The 20,615-nt window shown below is 33.2% G+C and overlaps 1 protein-coding gene across 4 annotated transcripts in view; it reads right to left on the bottom strand.

Annotated features, from left to right (window-relative positions):
• LOC145295903 (stromal membrane-associated protein 1-like) overlaps positions 1 to 19,155 on the bottom strand; it is a 151,881-nt gene extending 132,726 nt beyond the window's left edge. For 2 of the 4 annotated variants that reach the window (XM_080141669.1, XM_080141671.1), the window contains exon 1: positions 18,904 to 19,155. In XM_080141669.1, coding sequence (XP_079997795.1) covers positions 18,904 to 19,021 — 118 coding nt within the window. In that variant the 5' untranslated portion in view covers positions 19,022 to 19,155. The remainder of the gene's footprint in view (positions 1 to 18,903) is intronic. The other 2 variants (XM_080141667.1, XM_080141670.1) reach the window with 2 other exon arrangements.
• Positions 19,156 to 20,615: the final 1,460 nt, after the last annotated feature.

The raw sequence follows: 20,615 nt of genomic DNA on the forward strand, positions 1-20,615 counted from the left end.
TTTAAACTTTGACCCCTTTTATGACCTATTAACATTTATTGTTTAGGGATCAAGTAAAGTTAATAAGTTAAATCCATGTCCAAGGAATCTATATATAAAATATCACGTGTTCAGACCTTAAATTTTAGGAGGAGTTTGGTAGAGTTCTCAAAGGTCTAATTGTTGAACATTGACCACTTAATCGCCAAATTTCTGTCGAAAACCTATCACATCGATGTTCCCAAATCTCAGTACCCTGTATATCAAATTTCGAATCTGTAGGCTTAAAATTGACAGAGTTTTAGCGTAGGGAAATGAACACAAACGCACAGACACACACAGACACTATCACTTATACATATATATATAAACATAAACATCATATATATATAAGGATAATAGTACGCCATATATATATATAACAAAAGACCATTATTTACTGAAGTGAAAGGAAAACCCGGGGGAACTTTACCCAAAAATAAATCTATATTTTTTTGTGTGTATTGATAGTCTGGTACTTATACAGTTTAGTGACGACATTAAAAAATGGAAATATTGAAAAAAAAATTTTATTGTACGTAACTGTTATAGACTGAAGTTCTCCGAAAAAAAATTTCACTTCATTTGATCAAGTATTTTTTTTTTTTTTTTTTTACATCGAAAAAAATGATTTATCACGGCAACGTCAACGTGGCCATTTTGGAAATGTTATTGCAGGCCCAGGAATTCCCCAAGGGCAGGTAACTGCCGTACATAGCAGAATACCTCCATTTTAGGCCAATCTAGCCCTTTATTCCCGACCAGAATGAGATTTTTAATTTTTTTTGCGAAGACAGATGCCATTTTTGGGGTTTTTTTTTTTTTTTTTTTTTTTTAATTTGTAACAGAAGTAAATAAACGAAGTTTCGAAGTTATCCATGCGTGTCCAACTGAGCATCTTTTGAAAATATTCTCGTATAAAAATTCTTCAATTCTTTGCATTCTTCAATTTCTTTGCATATTCAATAGTATTCTTATTTAAAAAAAAAAAAAACGCAAAAAAATTGCAGATTTAAAAAAAAAGAAAAAAAACGTAAAAAAATTGCAGATATGTTGTGCGCACTGCGCATCTCAATATGGCGAGAAAAAAAAGGCTAGATTGCGAAATTTGGCCTAAAATTTTTTTTCAATATTTCCATTTTTTAATGTCGTCACTAAACTGTATAAGTATGGATAGTCTTATCAACACCCCTTTTTTCTATTTATTTAAAAAGAAAATACAACTTTATACAAATTCCCTATTAGTTTTTTTTTTCGGTTCTAACGATGATCATCTTTATTTAACTATTACGTGTAATTATATTCATACAGATATTCTATATGATTTATATTTGCGTAATATTTGCGTAGAAATGAAGAAAATCAAATTTACTGTGTATTTATCGTGTTGCCATAACAACGTGACGTAGCCAAGGACGGTAGTGGACGTGAGTGTGTGTGCGTGTGTGCGCGTGTTTTAATGCTGTATTGTTTCGTATCTTATCAACTTCTTCGAATCTATGTGTACAGTAATACAAACCCGTTTTTCGAGCTGAATAAATGTGTTACATTGAATAAAAACACGAAAAATATATCCAGTTTGGTAGAAAAGTAACTTATCTTGCCTTTGATAACATTTATTTGTTATATATTTGTTTTTTGACAACTTTTTCGAATCTATGTGTACAGTAATACAAACCCGAAATGAAAAGACCACGAGCGAACGCGCGTGTTACATAAAAATAAATATTTTTAAATTTTATCTTTATAGCTTTAAAAAAAAGTTTAAAAATTTTATCAGACGGCATAATTTATTTTTAAATATTGAAAAATTTCAGGAAAATTAATTTTTGCTAGATTTTCAAAACATTGTTTTCGTGTTGTTTACGTGTCTGCGGCTAGCAGAATGGCGGCCGTGGATGTCGTAGGTTGGATTGTAAGATTGTGTAAGATTCGTATTTTTTTAATTTGTAAATAAACAAGTTAGAAAAAAATTAAACCCTTCCAAGATGGACAATAAATAAAGCCATAATATTTTATGGTAAAATTAAGAGCCTACGAACCATAGTTTTTTAGGAGATGTGATTATTGGATTAACCAATCAGAAATCGTCTGTGGCACACACATCTCTGTTTTTATAGATATATAGATTGCATATAGCTATATATCTAGAAAAGTAAAAATGTCTCTGTGTGTGTGTGTGTCTGTGTGTACATTTCCCTACACAATAACTGTCAATTTTCATTCTACAGACTCGAGATTTGACATAAAGGAAAATCGAGATTTGACATTTGGGAAAATCTTTTTACTTGGTTTTCGGCCAGAAATTTGGCTGTTAAGGGGTCAAAGTTCAATGATTTAACCTTTGAAAACTCTACCAAACTCCTCTGCCAATTTTGGGTCTAAACACTTGAAATTTTAGATATAGGTTCTTTGGACATGGATCAAACTTTATTTGATTTAAACCCAAAACAATAAATGCTAACGGGTCAAAATTGGGGTCAAAGTTTTAAAAAATTTACTTCTGTGGTCCCTACCAAACTACTCAGCCAATTTTTGGTCTAAATATTTGAAATTTTACATAAAGTGTTTTTAGACATAGGGTAAGTTTTTATCGGTTTTTGGCCGAGAATTTGGCTGCCAAGGGGTCCAAGTTCCAAAGATTTTACATTTGTGGTCTCTAGCAAACTATTAAACCAATTTTGGGTGTAACCATTTGAAATTATACATAACGAGTATTCAGACATGTAGCAAGCTTTTTAATCAGTTTTTGGGCGAATGTTTCGCTGCCAAGAGGTCTAGGTTGAAAGAATTGACCTTTGCGGATTCTACTAAACTCCGATAATTTTGGGTCCAAACACTTGAAATTTTAGATGTAGGTTATTTTGACATGGGTCAAACATTTTAACTTGATTTGAGCCCAAAACAATAAATGTTAAGGGGTCAAAATTGGGGTCAAAGTTAAAAAATTTTTTACTTCTGTGGTCCTTACTAACTTTTCTCTATGGTAGTTTAGGAGGCCTATTATATAGAAAGGCATTACCATACATATGCACAATTTTAATATATACATATGCACATAAAGTTATGAACAGTACATAGGGCCCAAGCAAAGCCGGGCTGAACTGCTAGTCTCTTAATAAATTTGTGTGATCACTGGTGTGTATGTATGTGTTTTTCGCCTCTACTAAATTTAGTTTTAAAAATAAGATTAATCGAATATACGAATATTGGAATAAAATATACAACAGTGTAAAGTATTAACGCAAACATAAAACAAATCTTTAATCTTTTGTTAATAGTTAAAAAAAAATAAATAAATAAATTACTTTGTGACCCTTCTAAATTTTAAATGAATTTCAAAGCTTTTAAACTCTTGAAAATAATTTTTTCTGGCTTTAAAATTCTTAATAAAACCCTGTATATTAAAAGATTTAAAATTTTGAAAGCTATTTTCATTCAATAATTTTATAGAGCTTAAAACATTATCATAAAAAATGTTTTTATGAAAATCTTTTATGATAGCCTTATTGTGAAAGTTTTCCTGTTGGATAAAATAATTTCTTAATCAACTGAATTATATTACATTTTTTCTTAACAGGTAACACACACACACACACAACTAAAAACTGACAAAAAAAGAATGAAACATTGATTTTGTAGAAAGAAAACTATTGCTGACCAAATTTGACAAACAGACTGATTTTACTTTATTATATAGAACAAAAAAGAAAAGATGCAAAAATATAGTAAGAATTCAGGTTGAAAATGAATGTTTTTCTAGTACAAGACTGAATATTGACAAAATGAAAAACATTTGAATATGAGATGATTAAAAATTTTATTTGTAGATATTTCTATTAAAACATCCCACGATTTGATTCTATTTTACATTATCACAAGTTCAAATAAAAATAACCCGTCTTCTCAGCATGTACATCGTACATATATTGGCATCACTAAAAATAGTCTGCTGAAATGAAGTAAAATTCTTCTGTTTCGGATTTATTTTAAGTTCGTTGCTATAATAGGTATCCTAAGAAAGAAAGGATGAAAATAAAATATAGCCAAGGTGATACATATACCAGGCCTGGCAGCCACGTAACTGGAGACTAAGGAGAGAGCACGAGGGAAACTAAATTATTACTAAACTAGCAAAGAGACTATTTCATTGCGGATCAACGAATGCTCCACACTTCCAATATTTTATTGTCATTGAAATTAGTGAAATCATCCATTTTTCAATAAAATCGATTGATTGCCTGCTCAAGTTAGGAACCTGCTGTGGTGCACGAGCAAGAAGCCTCCCTACAGTGACAGTTCACAATACATTGTAGTCTACATTGCACTGTAGAGAACCTATCATTGATTTTATAAAATTATTTTATATAATGGGTTGAATTAAAGTTTAAAATTCTAGTCATGTATCATAGTTCAATTATGCTTTAGACACATTCATTTCAAACGTACACCTGCCTTAGCAAAGAACCTACTGTTGATTTTATACACTGGGCCTTTCTGTTTGTGCAGTGATAAAACTTCTCAAATACACTTGTGATGTTAGGTTGTATAAGGGTGTTAACTTTGGTCAAAATCGGATTGTTCTTTCTTTAAATAAGATTTTATTTTTGTTTATCGATACTTATTGGAGGCATTCCGACACAAAACCTCAAACACAAAGCACATTTGTGTGAAATTAAAAAAAAAAAAAAATTAACCCAGCCGTTTTGAGGGAAGAAATTCACACACACACACACACAATGCCTTTTATATATAAGCAAAGATAGAAAATATAATTAACAAGAACATTTTTAAACAGTAACAATATCTATAAATCATTATATAACAGAGTTATTTCCATAAATACAAACATACAAAGAAATAACAAAAATATCCCTTCTTCATATAGTTTTGATGTTTAGGATGTTGCAAGTGTCCCAGACACCAGGTAACATTTCCCACCTGCTCTACATGCAGTCTGATCCAAAGAGTGGATATTGCTTTTTATTTGTGCTGCAAAAATTAATCGGAATCGAAAAAAAATAGGAATTTTTGAAAATATTGGAATTGATATAAAAACAAAAAATAGTGCCTATTTTCCAATGCTAAAAACGATTCTTTTTGTTTCTTTTTGCTCAAAATTTTCTATGGCCTGTATTAATGAGTAATTATATATATTTATTGATTTTAAATTACCAGTAAAACTAAAAGCTATAGATCATCCCCACAAGTGTATATTTATGTTTGCGAGGGGTCAAAATTGAGGTCAAAGTTAAAAAAAAATTTGACCTCTCAGCCAATTTTCGGTCTAAACATTTGAAATTTTACATAAAGTGCATTCAGACATAGGGCAAGCTTTTTAATTGGTTTTTGGCTGAAAATTTGGCTACCAAGGGGTCAAAGTTAAAAAGGTTTGACCTTTACAATCTCTAGCAAACTATTCAGGAAATTTTGGGTCTAAACACTTGAAAAGAGTATTCACACATGCAGCAAGCTTTTGGGGCAAAATTTTTGCTGTCAAGAGGTCAAAGTTGAAAGACTTGACCTTTGTAGACTACCAAACTCCTCTGCCAATTTTGGGTCTAAAACCTTGAAGTTTTAGATGTAGGTTACCTGGACATGAGTCAAACTTTAATATACATATGCACATGAAGTTATGAACAGTACATAGGGCCTAAGCAAAGCTGGGCTGAACTGCTAGTATATATATATATATATATATACACACACACACACACACACACACTTGCCAAAAGGTCTATATTCCAAATTTCTAGATGTTGTCCATCTTACTGTTTATTTCTTCAAGCATGTTAAAATGTTCAATTCTTGACAACACCTGTTTTCGTAGCGCATAATCATTCATGTAATTTTGTCAATTTTTGAATTTATCTCGCCTTTACTCATCAGAAGAATAGGAATTCATCAACTTTAAAAGAAAAAGGAATATGGACATGATTAGAAAATCTGAAATTCAAAGATGGCATAACTAAAGAAAACAATGTCAACTTCTCTTCCAATTTTCAGACTTTGTAATCATGCCCATATTCCTTTATTTTCTTTTAAAGTTGATGAGTAAGGGTAAAATAAGTTTTAAAAATTTGACATAATAAATAACTGAATGCTTCTGCACTACGAAATATGTGCTGTCAAGAATTAAACATTTTAACATGCTTAAAGAAATAAATGGTAAGATGGACAAGATCCTGAAATTTGGAATATAGACATTTATCATTTATTTGTATATGCTCTGTAGTTACAGGGAGCTTCATAAATTAAAGGACTGGTATAAAGGGTGAAATATACTTGAACAAGCATATTTTCCCATAAACGTGTGTGTGTGTGTGTGTGTGTGTGTGTGTAAAGTAACCTAATATTAAAAAAAATAACATCTGTGGTTTATTGAAGTCATCTAATTATTTTAAAAAAATAAATTGTTTACATTTTTACCGATACAACATATCTTACTGATGTCTTATGAATGATAGCATATTTTTTTTATCACACCGAACATCTTTGTGCCTTTCAAAATGTTTGAGACGATTTAAATTTTTTTTGCCTCAATCCAGTATGCTTCTTCCAGCATTTCAAAATTGGTAATTCTAGTCTAAAAAAAAAAAATAAAATAAAAAAAAATTCGACCAAAATGCATCAGTAAGAAATCTTGCCTTGGCAAAAATGTAAACAGGACATATGTTGAAACAGCTTTAAAATAAAATCACTGATAGTCATTTTTTTTTTAATTATAGTTTTTCTTCCTCATGAAATAAAAAAAAATAAAACAAATAAATATAGTGGTTTTAATCAATAATGAATCATTTTTGAAAGAGACAAGTAGCATTTTTAGGATTGCACTAAATTAATGTTAATCAAAAATGAATCTAGTGATATTTTTTAGAGTATATCTCTTGTATTATTTGGAAAAAAAAAAAAATCGATTTAAATATTCGTATTCATACTGACATACAGCATTCGATCACTAAAGTTAAGCAAAGTCCAGCCTGATCAGTACCAGACGGATGGCTATTTGGGAATACCACCTTCTGGCAAGAACTTCAGAATCCTTATGTCATCATCTTCCCTGACCAAGATATATATGTGATTGAGGACTGCTTGTAAATATATTACCTTGACATTTCTTCCTTTGGAGGAAACTGGTTCAACCTGCCGAGGGCAAATGTCACTGGCATACATACATATTTATACTGCATTTTTTTTTTCCTTTGAAAGTTGATATGTGATTATTGATTAAACCAAGAGATGCTCCAAAAACAAAACTTTCACATACATTAAGTATTATCTTAGCATACAAGCTGATATTTGTAACATTTGAATAAATCACTTAGAAAAATAAGACAAAGTCAAAATTAAAATATTAATTATGTTTTCTGTGACAAACAAAAAAAAAAAAAAAATTATTAGCAAATTTCAACCTTAAAATATAAACATGCCAATTAACTATTGACACAATTGCTGGCGAGATTGTTTTTACTCTTTTTCACTCCAAGCAAGGTGTATTGCCACTTGGAATGTAAGAGGCTACTATTTAGGATTATGTCTAACAGGGGACTGTGAGGAGTTGAGCAGTGATTTAAACTTCAGCAGGTTAGTACAGTCAGGGAAGCAAGAAACAGGGAGTCTAAACAAAGTCTAGCAGCCTGAAGGAAGAAATTATTAGAGTAGGAGGCTTTCCAGCATTTGGGGACCTCGCACAGTGAGGGGGTTGGATTTTGCTGCTTGTTGGATTAGTCAGGAGTATGTACATCGAAGAGAGACATGTTCTAAGAGTTCATCAGAGCACATTCCATTAAATACTTGTAAAACAAGTATAGGGATGCTACGTTGAAACAATTTCAATAGTTCTGATTGTTTTTTTTAGAAATTGCCTCAGACAAGGCGTGAAGCCACTTGATGTAAGGAGCTAACAAGGGCAAAAGATGATTATCACAAAGACAGGCGATGCTTATTAACCTTAGTCTTGAAATGACCAAGGTTAAGGGAAAAACAGTCAGCAGGAAGAGCGTTCCACAAGCCTGCAGTTCTTGGAAAGAATCTACTAGAACAGGAAGCTGTATTACAATGAGGTATTAAAACAGCAAATTGATGGAGACCACTAGATCAACAAGTCAAATGAGCTGGAACAAAGGAAGTAGAGAATCAATCAAACAATTCTGAAGAATACATGTCATAATAGTAGTTATAGAAAAAGACTGAGACTAGCAACATCATATCTGTGACAGAGGTTGCAGTGAAGAAAGGGTGGAGCCAATTAAATTGCAGATACGTTTCTGCACCTTATCAAAAACCTTCATATGGAACAGATTCTGACTCTTACCTCTTCCAAAATCTTTGGCTTCGCAACTATGAAACAAATCAAAATTTTTTTTGTGAGATCACCAATAGCCAATTCATTTAAAAGACTATCACATAGTAACTTTGATGAATTTTAGTCAAAATTTTGAGTCCATAATTAATCTTTAAAATATTTAATATCTAAATATTTAATATTTAAAAATCTCTTCATTATGAAGAGATTTTTAAATATTTGAAAATAAATAAAAGAGCCTTTCTTGAGCATCTTGCTTTTGTAGATTCAGAGAAAGCTTATGACAGAGTGCAAAAAGATATTGTCTGGTGGGTTTTGTATAAGTGAGGGGTAAGTGAGTGGTTGATGAAGATTGTTCAACGTCATGTAAGAACAGTACATGTAGCGACAGCATTAATTTCAAAGGGGGGTAGTACATCAGGGATCTGTATAGAATACATTGCTTTTCATTTGTGTCGTAGAAATGTTTCCAGGGATTTTTGCATGGTTTATCGAGAAGAGATGCTTTATGTTGTGGATTTACTGCATATTTATGCTCTATTTATATACACAATGACACACCAATTCTCGCCAGATCATTGAAGGTAAGCAACAATGAGTCTGGCCAGTACCAGATGGGTGATTATTTGGAAATATTAGGTGCTGTATAGGGTAGCAGGGTGGAAGCACTTCCATCAGTAGGAGCAGTAAGGCACCTCCTTTTCTCCACTAGCCAGTGGGAGACCCTTAGGCAAGGTCAAGTACCCATTTAGCCCCCGATCAGAGGAATATCAGGCTGAACTGTTGAACAACCTGATCAACTCTCCATGGTGTTAGTCAAATGATACTGATTGAGGGACAATAGCCATGACTAATTGCTCTGTATGAGCACTAAACTTTATAGCAAGAAATTGCAACCTACTATAGGTACTATACTGCAAAGAACATCATAGTGAAATGGTCAGAATGCAGAAGGGACTGGTGAGCCATGACGATCGATGACTACACAAACAGACCTAATACAAGAAGAGGGTTGAAAGCACTGGATAAACAAAAAAAACTGCAGTTGAATTACAGAGGTTAAAAGAGGATAACCAGTTTGAGTGCAAGAAGTGTAAGACAATGGAGAGGGATGCAAGCTTAGATGTAAAGAAAGTCTATTTGGACGGCAAGGCCATCGAGGTTGTTCATAAGTTTTATTATTTTGATGATAAAGAGGGGAGATGGTATGATATGAAAGTTAGGAGTGGATGGAGTAAGTTCAAGAAACTTTTTTCATTACTAATCTGGAGAGTGTTACTGCTTTTAATCAAGGGAAGATTAAGCACGTGTATGCAGTGTGATGATACATGGAAGTGAAACCTGGCCAATAAGAGAGAAATGATATTAGAACGATACAATGGATATGTAATGCGAGTCTTAAAGACGTGCTTAGTTCTGATGGTCTCAGTAGACCAGTTGTGGTAGCAGGATCAGTTGGCAGGTCGAAGAAAACATGGAAGGAAATAATAATAATAATGGATTGAAGAGAAAAAAGGATAAAGACTTGGCCAGTCATAGGTTAGTTTTGAAGTCAATTTCTAAAAGCATAAGTATTTTTCCTCCTTTCCAGGAGATCGATTAAATTTAAGGAAATTTATCTTATGTTCTGTTCATGTAAATCCAACCATTTAAATGAAACAAATAATGTAAACGATTGTTCGTAAATGAACATCCTCAGCAAAATAAAATAAAGAAATCATCACCGTATTCATTTTAATGTTCGTTTTGCATGCTGGCATGGACTGGACCGCTTTAAGAAATTAACTTCCAAACTAATCTATCTCTGGCCAGGTCTTTATTTATCCCTCTTTCTCAAGTCCATTCTTATATCTTCCTGCTGTTTTCCTTAGCCTTCCCCTGTGAACTGGACACACTGTCTTAACTGGTCTATTATGATAAATCCAAGAACTCTCATTCTTTCAACATGGCCATGCTATTAAAGACTCTTGTTCTGCACACATCTCCCTATACTGTCCAGATTTAATCTTCCTCTGAGGTCATCAGATCTAAGCCTGTTTTTTAAGATTCATATTACACAGCCATTATACCATTCTCAATGTATGTCCTCAACACACACTGCCCCCCCCAAAAAAAAAACTTATATAAAGCAAAGTCGTATCTATATCTACATGTCCGTCTAAATTACCAAAGATAAGCTTACAAATCTTACACATTCCACTTTCAAATTGATTATGGTTTTAAAAAAATCAAAGTTACCAAAGATCAAATTATTGCAGGGAGGAGGCTTAAACTTTCTAACTGGTAAACAATCAGCTGCTACTAATTTTTAGTATATTGAAGAAGTTGCAAAAGTTTGTGCATGAATGAGAGAGGAAGGGAATGGGGTAAAAAAATTTTTTTGAAAAGTTACATTTTTTTTTTTATATATATTCTTCTAAATTCTATTATGTTAGCTATTGCTAAGAGAAAAAAAAAGCATGAAAATAATTAAAAGTATCGTAGCCACTTTCGTTTTGAAATAGCAAGAATAATGGTCCTTTCTTTGATTTTAATTCTGAATGCAACCAACAGTGAATAATATCAATTATGTGTTGAAAACAAAAGTTGAATGACACCAACAGCAGCTGGCGATTAGTTTAAAATTTGTTCACACGAGCAAAAAAAAAAAATAAATAATAATAATAATAATATAAAATTGCTGATCGAGTCATGTTTTTCTTTTTTTTATATTACTTTTTACAGCGATGGAAATGAACATTTTAAGAAAGTAAACAAAATATATTGCGCGTGTTTGTATATCTTTCTCACTTTTAAGCATTATATGAATTATTGTTTATATTAATCAAATATTGAAAGTTTAGGAAATTGACTCCCACCTCTAAATTCCACAATTTACACTTTTCTTTTTTTTTTTTTTTTCATGTTAATTTCATCGATTACTAACTTCCAGATTAAAAAAAAAAAAAAAAAAAAAAAAAAATTATGACTATTATCGTCAGCGATCATTTTTCAATTATAATATTCTACTATATTGAGCATGAGCACCTACTTTATGACCATAATCGAGAAAAATATTGCGCCTCTCTCACGCGGCCGGTGTTTATTCCCGTCTAAAAAAAAAAGGGATTAGGAAAGGAGTTTCAGTAAAGTTAAACTCATTGAATTGTTAGATGTTTTTACCCATAACCAAAAAAAGGCAAAACACACACACACAAAAAACAAAAAAAACAACAAAGTGCTTTGTTTTCATATATAATCAAACTTTGTATTCAATTTCGTTTGAATTGAATATTTTTGGAAATTTTTTCCAACGCAAAAATAAGACATTACTGCGATATCCATTACAGCATACTCGAAAAACTATTGCCATGGATGAAAGCATCCTTATTTATTCTCTTTGGTCTTAACATTCATTGAAAACGTGATTGCAATAATTTTTTTTTTTATTGCATTTTCGCCCCAAACAAGGTACAATGCCACTTTGATGTATGGGGCTACTATCATAGACATGAGTTGCGGGGATACTATGTAGGGAGTTGAGCAGCAAGATGTCTGTTCATATTACACTTTAACATATCAGTACAGTTGAGGAAGCAGGAACCCGGAAGGAAATTCCGAAGTCTAGCAGTTCTGGGAAGAAACTATTAGAGAAAAAGTTTTCTGACATCAGGGATCTCTACTGTGTAGGGGTGGGATATTGCTGTTTGTTGGGGTATTTATGTCGAGAGGCACAAGGGTTTGTAGTTCGTTGGAACATCTACAATTAAAATACTTACAAAACAGGCAGAGGGATGCAACATTTCGTTGATGGGATAGAGGTTGAAGCTTAAATGACAGTTTGGGACCTATCAGATTGGCGATTCTTTTCAACCCTGTCCAGGAGTGAAAGATTAGTAGTAGATGCACCAGCCCAAATGTGACAATACTCCATACATGGGCGAATGGTGGCCTTGTAGAGGTACAGGATACTTTCAGGCGTAAGTAAGTTTCTTGCACGGTAGAGAGAGCCCACTTTCCTCGCAGCAGCCTTTGCAATGCTCTCGATGTATCTGTTCCAACTCATGTTCCCTGTGAACGTTAAATACCTAGAAGATGCTGCAAAGAAGGTGGGTTTCCTCTACTAAAACATAGTAAAACAGCTCACACTAGTTAGTATTCGTGTATAGAGTATGTTGCCGCATCTGGTCTGTCCCTGTTGGACACCTGTTGGACACGGTACAAAAAAAAAAAAAAGTCTCGCACTGTCTAATAAATGCCAGCCTTTGTCACATCTTTGATGTTACATTCTTGTCGTTGTTTTACAAGTAGTTCAACGAATATGCTCCGACGAACTCATTACACATGTACTCCATCACCACGATAAACCTTACTAACAGCAAACATCTCATCCTTTTGACTGTAGAAGTGCCCAGGTGTGAGAAAACTTTCTACTCTAATTAGTTTATTTTCTTGAACCGCTTATCTTTGGAATTTCCTTTCTGCTCCCTGTTTCTAGGACTGCATATATATTCAAAAAGTTCAATGTAATGTTAACATATTGCTGCCCAACTCCCCACTTATGATGCCCCCTATAAATCTGTCCCTTAATCACAATAGTCGCTTACGTCTAAATGGCAAAGTGCATTGTTCGGGGTGAATAAAAACTTTTCAATGATAAATAATAATAGCCAATGTTTATAAATTATCAAATTTTTCAACAGATGTTCAAAATAAAGGCTCCTCGTTTGTACGTCATAATCGAAGAAATAATAGTACACCAATTAATTAGAAAAATTAAAACAAACATTTGTAATTGTTTTAGCTCACTATTTTAATGAATGACTAGCTCCCCCCCCCCTCAGTAGATGGAAAAAATATCGATATATTTACGAGCAAGTAGCAATCTGTCCCTTGTCATAAAAAGTACGATGTCGAATTATAAGATTCCATTGAGATGGATTAATTTGGAATTTTTTAGTTTATGCAATGTCTAGCTTTTTTTAAAAAAAATTAGTTTGAATCGATCTATTAAGAATATAATATTTATTTATTTATTTTAATTAATACACGTGATTTAGTTATTCGTACAATAATGCTGGCGTATGGGGGGGGGGGGGGGATTAAATCGATTTTCTGACTTGCAGCTTTTTAGCAAACATGTCCGATAATGAAGTATTTCAAAAATACCTGATGCCAATAATTGTGAGGATGGGGGAAAAAAGGAGAAAAGCAATGGTCGAAACATTTTCACTGGTTATCATTCTGGAACTTCAATGAAAGGTGTGCGAAGTAAATGCGCTCGGAAGAAAATCATATATATATATATATATATATATATATATATATATATATATATATATATATATATGTCAATGTGCATGTGCACTGGTTGCTCAACCTCCAAAGGGTGTTTATTCCGAAAGTCGTTCTTAACATGGGGAGTTTGGCCTTTTTTTACGCTCTTTCATTACAAAAAAATATGGCAGCCAAAAACAGTTCCATGAAAGAGCGTAAAAAAAAAAAAAAGAAGCCCAAATTTGGCTTTAAAAGGCCAATCTGCCTAACCTTAGAAAGAAGGTTTTTTTATTTTTACAAAGGCATCAACATTTATCAAGGCTCAAAGGCTACTCGAGAAAGCAACATGGCGGCATAGAATGTCATACATTTAGTCTACTAAAAATGATGAAAAATAATAAAAATGAAATTTTTTCTGGTTAGTTTTTTTTTTAAATAATTTTTTGTCAAATAATTTACGCCGCTAAACTGCACATTTACTAGCATTTTCTTATTTTCAACCTCCGCGTAGTCAACTTCCCCAGTGCACTTTCACACAAAAAAAAAAATTGTAAGCACAAAAGTTGAATTATTCAACTTTAACAAGCCAGTCAAATAATTTCCCAGGCATTACCTTCGTCTTCAGGAGGAAGGATTAGTTTTTACTGCTGATTGACTGGGGAGCCCCATCCATCAGTAGGGACCGACAAGATTGAATCACAAGCTTTGAAAACATCCAAAGTACCCCAACTGTTTTCTTTTTTTGGGGGGAGGGTGGACAGACCTAAAACGTATTAAACCGATCGCGTGTCACGGTGTCACATTCAGTGTTGGTGGGAAAAGAATGCGATACTGGTGCAGTTTAAGCCGTCCTATTTTTTTTTCACCCCATGTTAAAAAATGGCTTTATAAATAATAAATAAAAAATTTTTGTTAGTATTTCAGGTACGGACCGTAAATGTCAAATATCGCGAATGAAAAAGAAATCCTTCTAAACAGAAACCAATTTCTATTTTTATCCCACCACGACTGCCCCGCCCGGCGCCCCGCTCCTTTTTGGAGAAATATACCCTTGGCCGTCTACATAAAAAAAAAAAAAATACTTAGTGTCTAACTTTACTCTCGAGGGGATGTAAATAAATAGACACTTTAAAATGATTTTACATCAACATAAAAGTTAAAAATTAAGATTTAGAGTTGAGGTTTCCATTCATAAAATAAGGAGTAAAAAAAAAATTAGACAATTTCATTCATCGAAGAAAATTATAATTAATTAAATCCAGGGATGTAATTTTAATCCATGTATATCCGTTATTAATGATAAGGTTGATTGAAAGGGCTAAAATTGGTTGATTAAAATAAATGAAAAAATTCAGGGTTTTGTTGTTTTTTTTTTGTTTTTTTTTTTTTTATACATACAGTTGTGTTATTGTCACGGTACAGTAGTCACGTGTTATAAGTCGAAATGGCAAATAAAAAGCTGGAAATACAATCGCTTTAATTAAAAATGAATTTAAATTATAAAGTAAATTTTTAAAAAGAAAAATGTCACAAGTTTATCAGATTCATAAAATAATATAAAACAATTGTTTTTAATAATTAAATTAGATAAAAAAAAAAAAGTATGAGCAGACGAGGAGACCTGTACGAAAAAGACCCATCTCCTAAAAATGCGTATTTTCACACTTTTTTTCTTTTTAAAGTTTTTTTCTGACGTTTATCATAGATTAGACTTAAGTATCATATTATCAGAAAAAAATTTTGAAAAAAAAAAAAAAAAAAAAAAAAAAAAAAAAAATTTGAGTAGATTCACTTTCTCGTTATAACGTTCTATATAATTGCTACCTGACTTACTATTTTTTTTTATCGACGTATCACGTGATTAGAACGTTATAACGAGAATGTGAACCTCCTTTTTAAGTCATTAAATCTTTTTTTTTTTTTTTTTCTGCTAATATGATTATTAAGGCTGAATCTATAATAATCGTCAGGGGAGGGGCACGGATTTTTATGGGGGCACTCTCGTACAGGTCCGCCCTAGCAATTCGAGGAAAGAAACTATAACGGACGGTTATGTTTTAGATAGGATTTTGCGAGTTAATTCAATTTTTACAGCGTCTTTTGCTTATTAAACTGTTAGGTTGAAGTATAGAATAATTACAAAACGGGTTTCTAAATAATAAGGTTATTATTGCAGCACGGCTCGTATTCTGTATGAGTGCCGAAAAAGAAAAAAGGCTTTAGAACAAGGATTCACTTAACATATAAATATACATAACCCCGGGATACGGCATAAAAAGTAGCAAATTACAGTAATGTATATAATAAACAAATAACACCGTAAGTCGGGGACGAACAATAACCAGGGACTGGAAAACATCGTAATCCGAATAACCGTATCCCGGAGGTCGCCGTATCTCTGGGTTCTACTGTAACTTAAAATGATCACCTTCCTCACCAGAAAATATTATTGATCAGGGATCACTCATATAGTATAGAACAGAACGAATAATCTTATTTTGTATTTCCTAAAATGGTTGCCATGTGGTCAAGTGATCATTTTACGTTAAATTTATGCTTACAGATGACGTCCCGGAAGAGGCCCAGCCTGTGACTCCGGCTTAACACCTTCGTCACCGTCTTCTCTACTTTTACGCTTGACCACGTTGATGCGTGGGTGGAGGATGCGTGCCTTATAATTATATTTTTGATCATTATTTTTCCAGAATTTATCCAGCCCTTTTTCAAACTTAATTACTGTTTCAGGCAGTGCATTCCACGTGTCGATCAGTCGGCACGGGAAAGAGTACTTCCTCTTGAATAACTTCTTGGAATGTTATCTTGCCACACTGTGTTCTCTCTCCACATTTATACAGTAAAGTGAACCCTCACTAATTTTTTGTTTTGTTTACTTGTACATTTTTTCGGTTAATGTGCACGGTCAGTGGTTTCCGTTTGTCCAACCTGCAAAGAGTATTCATTCCGAAAGCCGTTCTTAACATGGAGGTTGAAAATAAGAAAATGCCTTTCAGAATAAACAGTAAACACCCCCAACTTCCCCACGTTAAGAACGGCTTTCGGAATAAACCTCTTTGCAGATTGGACAACCAGTGGCATTTACCCCCCCCCAGGTAATTAATTACACAGTATTGACGTGTAATCGCATGAAAAAAATCTATTTTATTTTTTCGTTGACAAGTGGGAAGTCAAAAGCTAAAATTTTATCCCTTACTGCCAAATGAATACAAAATAAATAAATAAAATGAAAAAATAAAATAAAATGGGAGTAGCTCGGAATTTTACGGAAGTAAAAAAAAGTTATTTTAAGTAGAGTTATGCATAAACGGTGACAGTTGTTTGTTTTTAGCGGATTTTGAATAACAAAAAGACAATTTTAAAAGCCCAAAATAAAAATTAAAGACATTTTTTTAATTAAGTACTTTATAAAAAAAAAAAAAAAAATGGTACTCATGCAGATTGCAGAGTGTTTCGTGCTGAAATAATAACATTATTTAAAAAGCCATTCTTAACATGGGGAGGGGAGGGTGTTTTGTACCTATTCTGTACTTTAACTTTACAATTGAATAAAAAAAAAACCCATAAAACTTTAATTAAACGTGGAAATACGATTTAAAAAATAGCGCGGATACTCTCTGCATTAACACCAAAAAAAAAAAAAAAAATGAATCTAACGAAAATCAAGATATTTTACTAGTAAAAAAAATAAATATTACTTGAAATACATGAAGAAAACACTAGTTTTAATTTAAATTTTAAAATAAAAACTAATATGTAGAAATTAAAATAAAGAATAAAATTAACACTTATTGGATGTTTTGCTACTTAAATGAAAAAAAAAAAAAATAAAATAAAACAATATTCTAAAAGGAAAAAGTAATCAGTTTCGAGCGACAACACCCCGTAAGTCTGTCTTACTGTGTCTAACGCGAAGCAACGATTGCGCAATCTCCAATCTACTAAACTAGTGTTACTAAGGTCCAGGACGACCGGAAAAAGAGGAAGTGAAATTGTTTTATACAATATATCAATCTTAATTTGTGCACACGCCACTGCACAGGTATGTCGTGTTGATCAAGAACAATAAATGTAGCGGCGGGGGGGGGGTAATGTTTGTCTGGGGCACAAAAATACAGTGGGATCTCCAAGAAAATAAAAATAACGGATGCCTAAGATTTTGGAGATAAACCTCTCAAACTACATTACGCAAAGAAAGATTTGTGTTATTTTGGAATTTTCCTTCTCCCTAGCTAGTTGCACAACTCGAGCGCCCTTAGTTTACTTTTCTATTTACTCAATGGACTGAAGGAAGATACAGATCTATACTTTTTACCCAGAAATCGAACCCGGAACGCCGAGACCTAAATGCGTACCGGCAACCACTATACCTTTCACACCGTCATAATCACACATGGTATGTTTAAATAAATTTGGCGTTGAAGGAAGGTAAACTAAAAATGTTCACATCCCAATTTTACACAGCATATAAAAAATAAATAAATAAATAAATGTGATTATTTCTTTATTATATAATTTAGAAAACCATTAATAGAGGATTTTTATTTTATTTACTTTTGTCAAAACCTGAAAGACGTGGCAAAATATTAGCAAAATGAGCCGGAGAAAAGAAAGAAAAGAAACTCAAGTAATGACAGTTTTAGCGTACAGACACATTACATTGTATATTAAAAAGCAGTTACATACATTTTTATATATAGGTATAGATTTAAATCTAAATTATAATTATCGTTTACAGCTATATTTTCATAAACGTGTTCAAACACCACGATTCGATTAAAAGGTAAAACACCTTTTCATTTTATTTATTTTTTTACAAAATTATTTATTAAAAGCTTAAATTAGTTGGTTCATGCTATGGAGGACCATTGGTGAAACAATATGCAATTATTGAAGTGGAGATTTGGATACATGATTCATTTTCGATATTTCAAATTGAATAAAATTAATTTCACAAAGAAATCACTTTAAAAACAAAAAATGATACATAATAATCGTAATAAAAAATAAATAAGTAAAAACGGCTTTACACAAACAAACAAAACTATAGTGACACTTTTGATCATCCGTAGTAAACCAATTAGATTTCCGTATATTAGATTGACATTACTCTGCTGTAAAGAATGGTACGTGTTAGTAACGAGGAATACATATGCATGTTCCAACTGTATATTTTTTGTATTAATTATTTAAAAAAAAAATAAAACAATTAAAATAAGTCAACCGATTAGTTCAAAGGGGGCGTATACTTTACAAGAATGACGGAAAACGGCTTTATGAGGATGTATTTACAATGATTGCATCCTAACCTTTTGCATCGCAATCAACGCAGTATTTGTTGTCTTCGTCTTTAAGTAATTGCGAAAGAACAGCTTGGTATTTCTCCTGCGCCGCTCGCTGGCGTTCTTTATCATGTCTAGTCGTCATTTTTGTGTTATTTTTTAATGCAGTGAGAGCGGTGACCGCTACACACAACACTAGAAAATACAATTCCAGTACAGGAAAGAGCTTTCACGTTGACTGCTGCGAAAAGGGAAGGGATGGGTAAGAGGTAAAAACTACAGACAGAGTAGGAGGGATTAAGAGGTGTGGGACGATTGCATTAAGGGGAGATAATTGTTGCTTATGACCGTAGGCATTCTCAAGAAACAATTATCTCCCCTGAATATTTCTTTTCCGGCAAATAGCTTCAGTTAGCGAAATCAATCATCTCCTGTCTGGTGTATTGATAAAGCGATGCTTCTGTAAATTGGTGATCTTTTAAACATTTTAGGTGAAAACATTATTACATACTTACGTATCATGTTGAAATTAGTATAAATTAATAAATACGTAATAATGTTTTCACCTAAAATGCGTTGGGTTAAAAGATCACCAATCTACACAAGCACAATAAGATCAAGGATAACGCATTCGCATGTCTGTGTACCTGTGTGTAACGCATTCGCATGTCTGTGTACCTGTGTGTAACGCATTTGCATGTCTGTGTACCTGTGTGTATGTCTTACTCGCCGATGCATGACTATCATAAATATACATTACTTCTTTTGTTGTTGTTGTTGCTGTCCAGAATTCAACCTAAATAGAAAAAAATAACAAAACACAAAAATCTTTATGATGTACTTACTCAAAAATGTCATATTCCAACAATTACGTTAATTGATCATGTGGTTTAAGAATAATTATTTAATTATATATATATATAGGTTGACCCCCCAAAAAACGGCCCTGTGTACACTTTATGTGAGATCTCCATTATTTATTCACCGATTGCCCTTATTTTACAGGACATGGCAGAATCAACGACCGTGAGTACACCAAGACCTCAGTGGGAGCTGGGACAAAGAATACACTGTGTTAAATTTTACTACAAGACAGGCTCGTTTAAGAAAACCCAGGACAGTTTCATGCGTCAGTTCGAATGTGAAAAGGCTCCATCCAAAAGCAGAATTCAGAACTGGGTGGACTACTTCAAGAAGTATGGGATTGTGGAGAACCTCAACGCTGCCAGAGAGAACCGTCCAAGCCACTCGGGACGTCTCAAGAAGTAAACAGTCGAGCTGGTCGAAAGAGTGAGAAAGTCTCTCCAGCAGAGTCCGAAACGCTCTGTGCGTAAGCGAAGTCAGTCCTTCAGTATGTCCTGTGAGACTTGCAGGAGAGTGCTGGTGAACGATATCAGGGCTTACCCATACAGAATACAGATGCTTCAGACCCTTACAGCCTCAGACATGAAGCAGAGAGACAGTCAAGATGCGCGAGAAGATAAAGGAGACACCAAGTTTCCTTAACCGCCTTTGAACCTCAGATGAAGCCCACTTCCATCTTGATGGAAAGGCGAACTCCATGACAAATGTCTTCTGGGGGTCCTCCAGGCCCAATGAAGTAGCCACCAAGCCCCTGCACTCTCCTAAGTGAACGGTGTGGGCTGCAATCTTGGCCAGAGGCATCATCGGGCCAATCTTCATCGAAGAATCTGGCGCAGCAGTGATAGTCACCAAGGAGTGGTCTGTGGAGGTCCTCA

Source organism: Euprymna scolopes, chromosome 16 (assembly GCF_053919585.1).
Source record: "Euprymna scolopes isolate OS-2025 chromosome 16, ASM5391958v1, whole genome shotgun sequence".
NCBI classification, from domain to species: Eukaryota; Metazoa; Mollusca; class Cephalopoda; order Sepiida; family Sepiolidae; genus Euprymna; species Euprymna scolopes.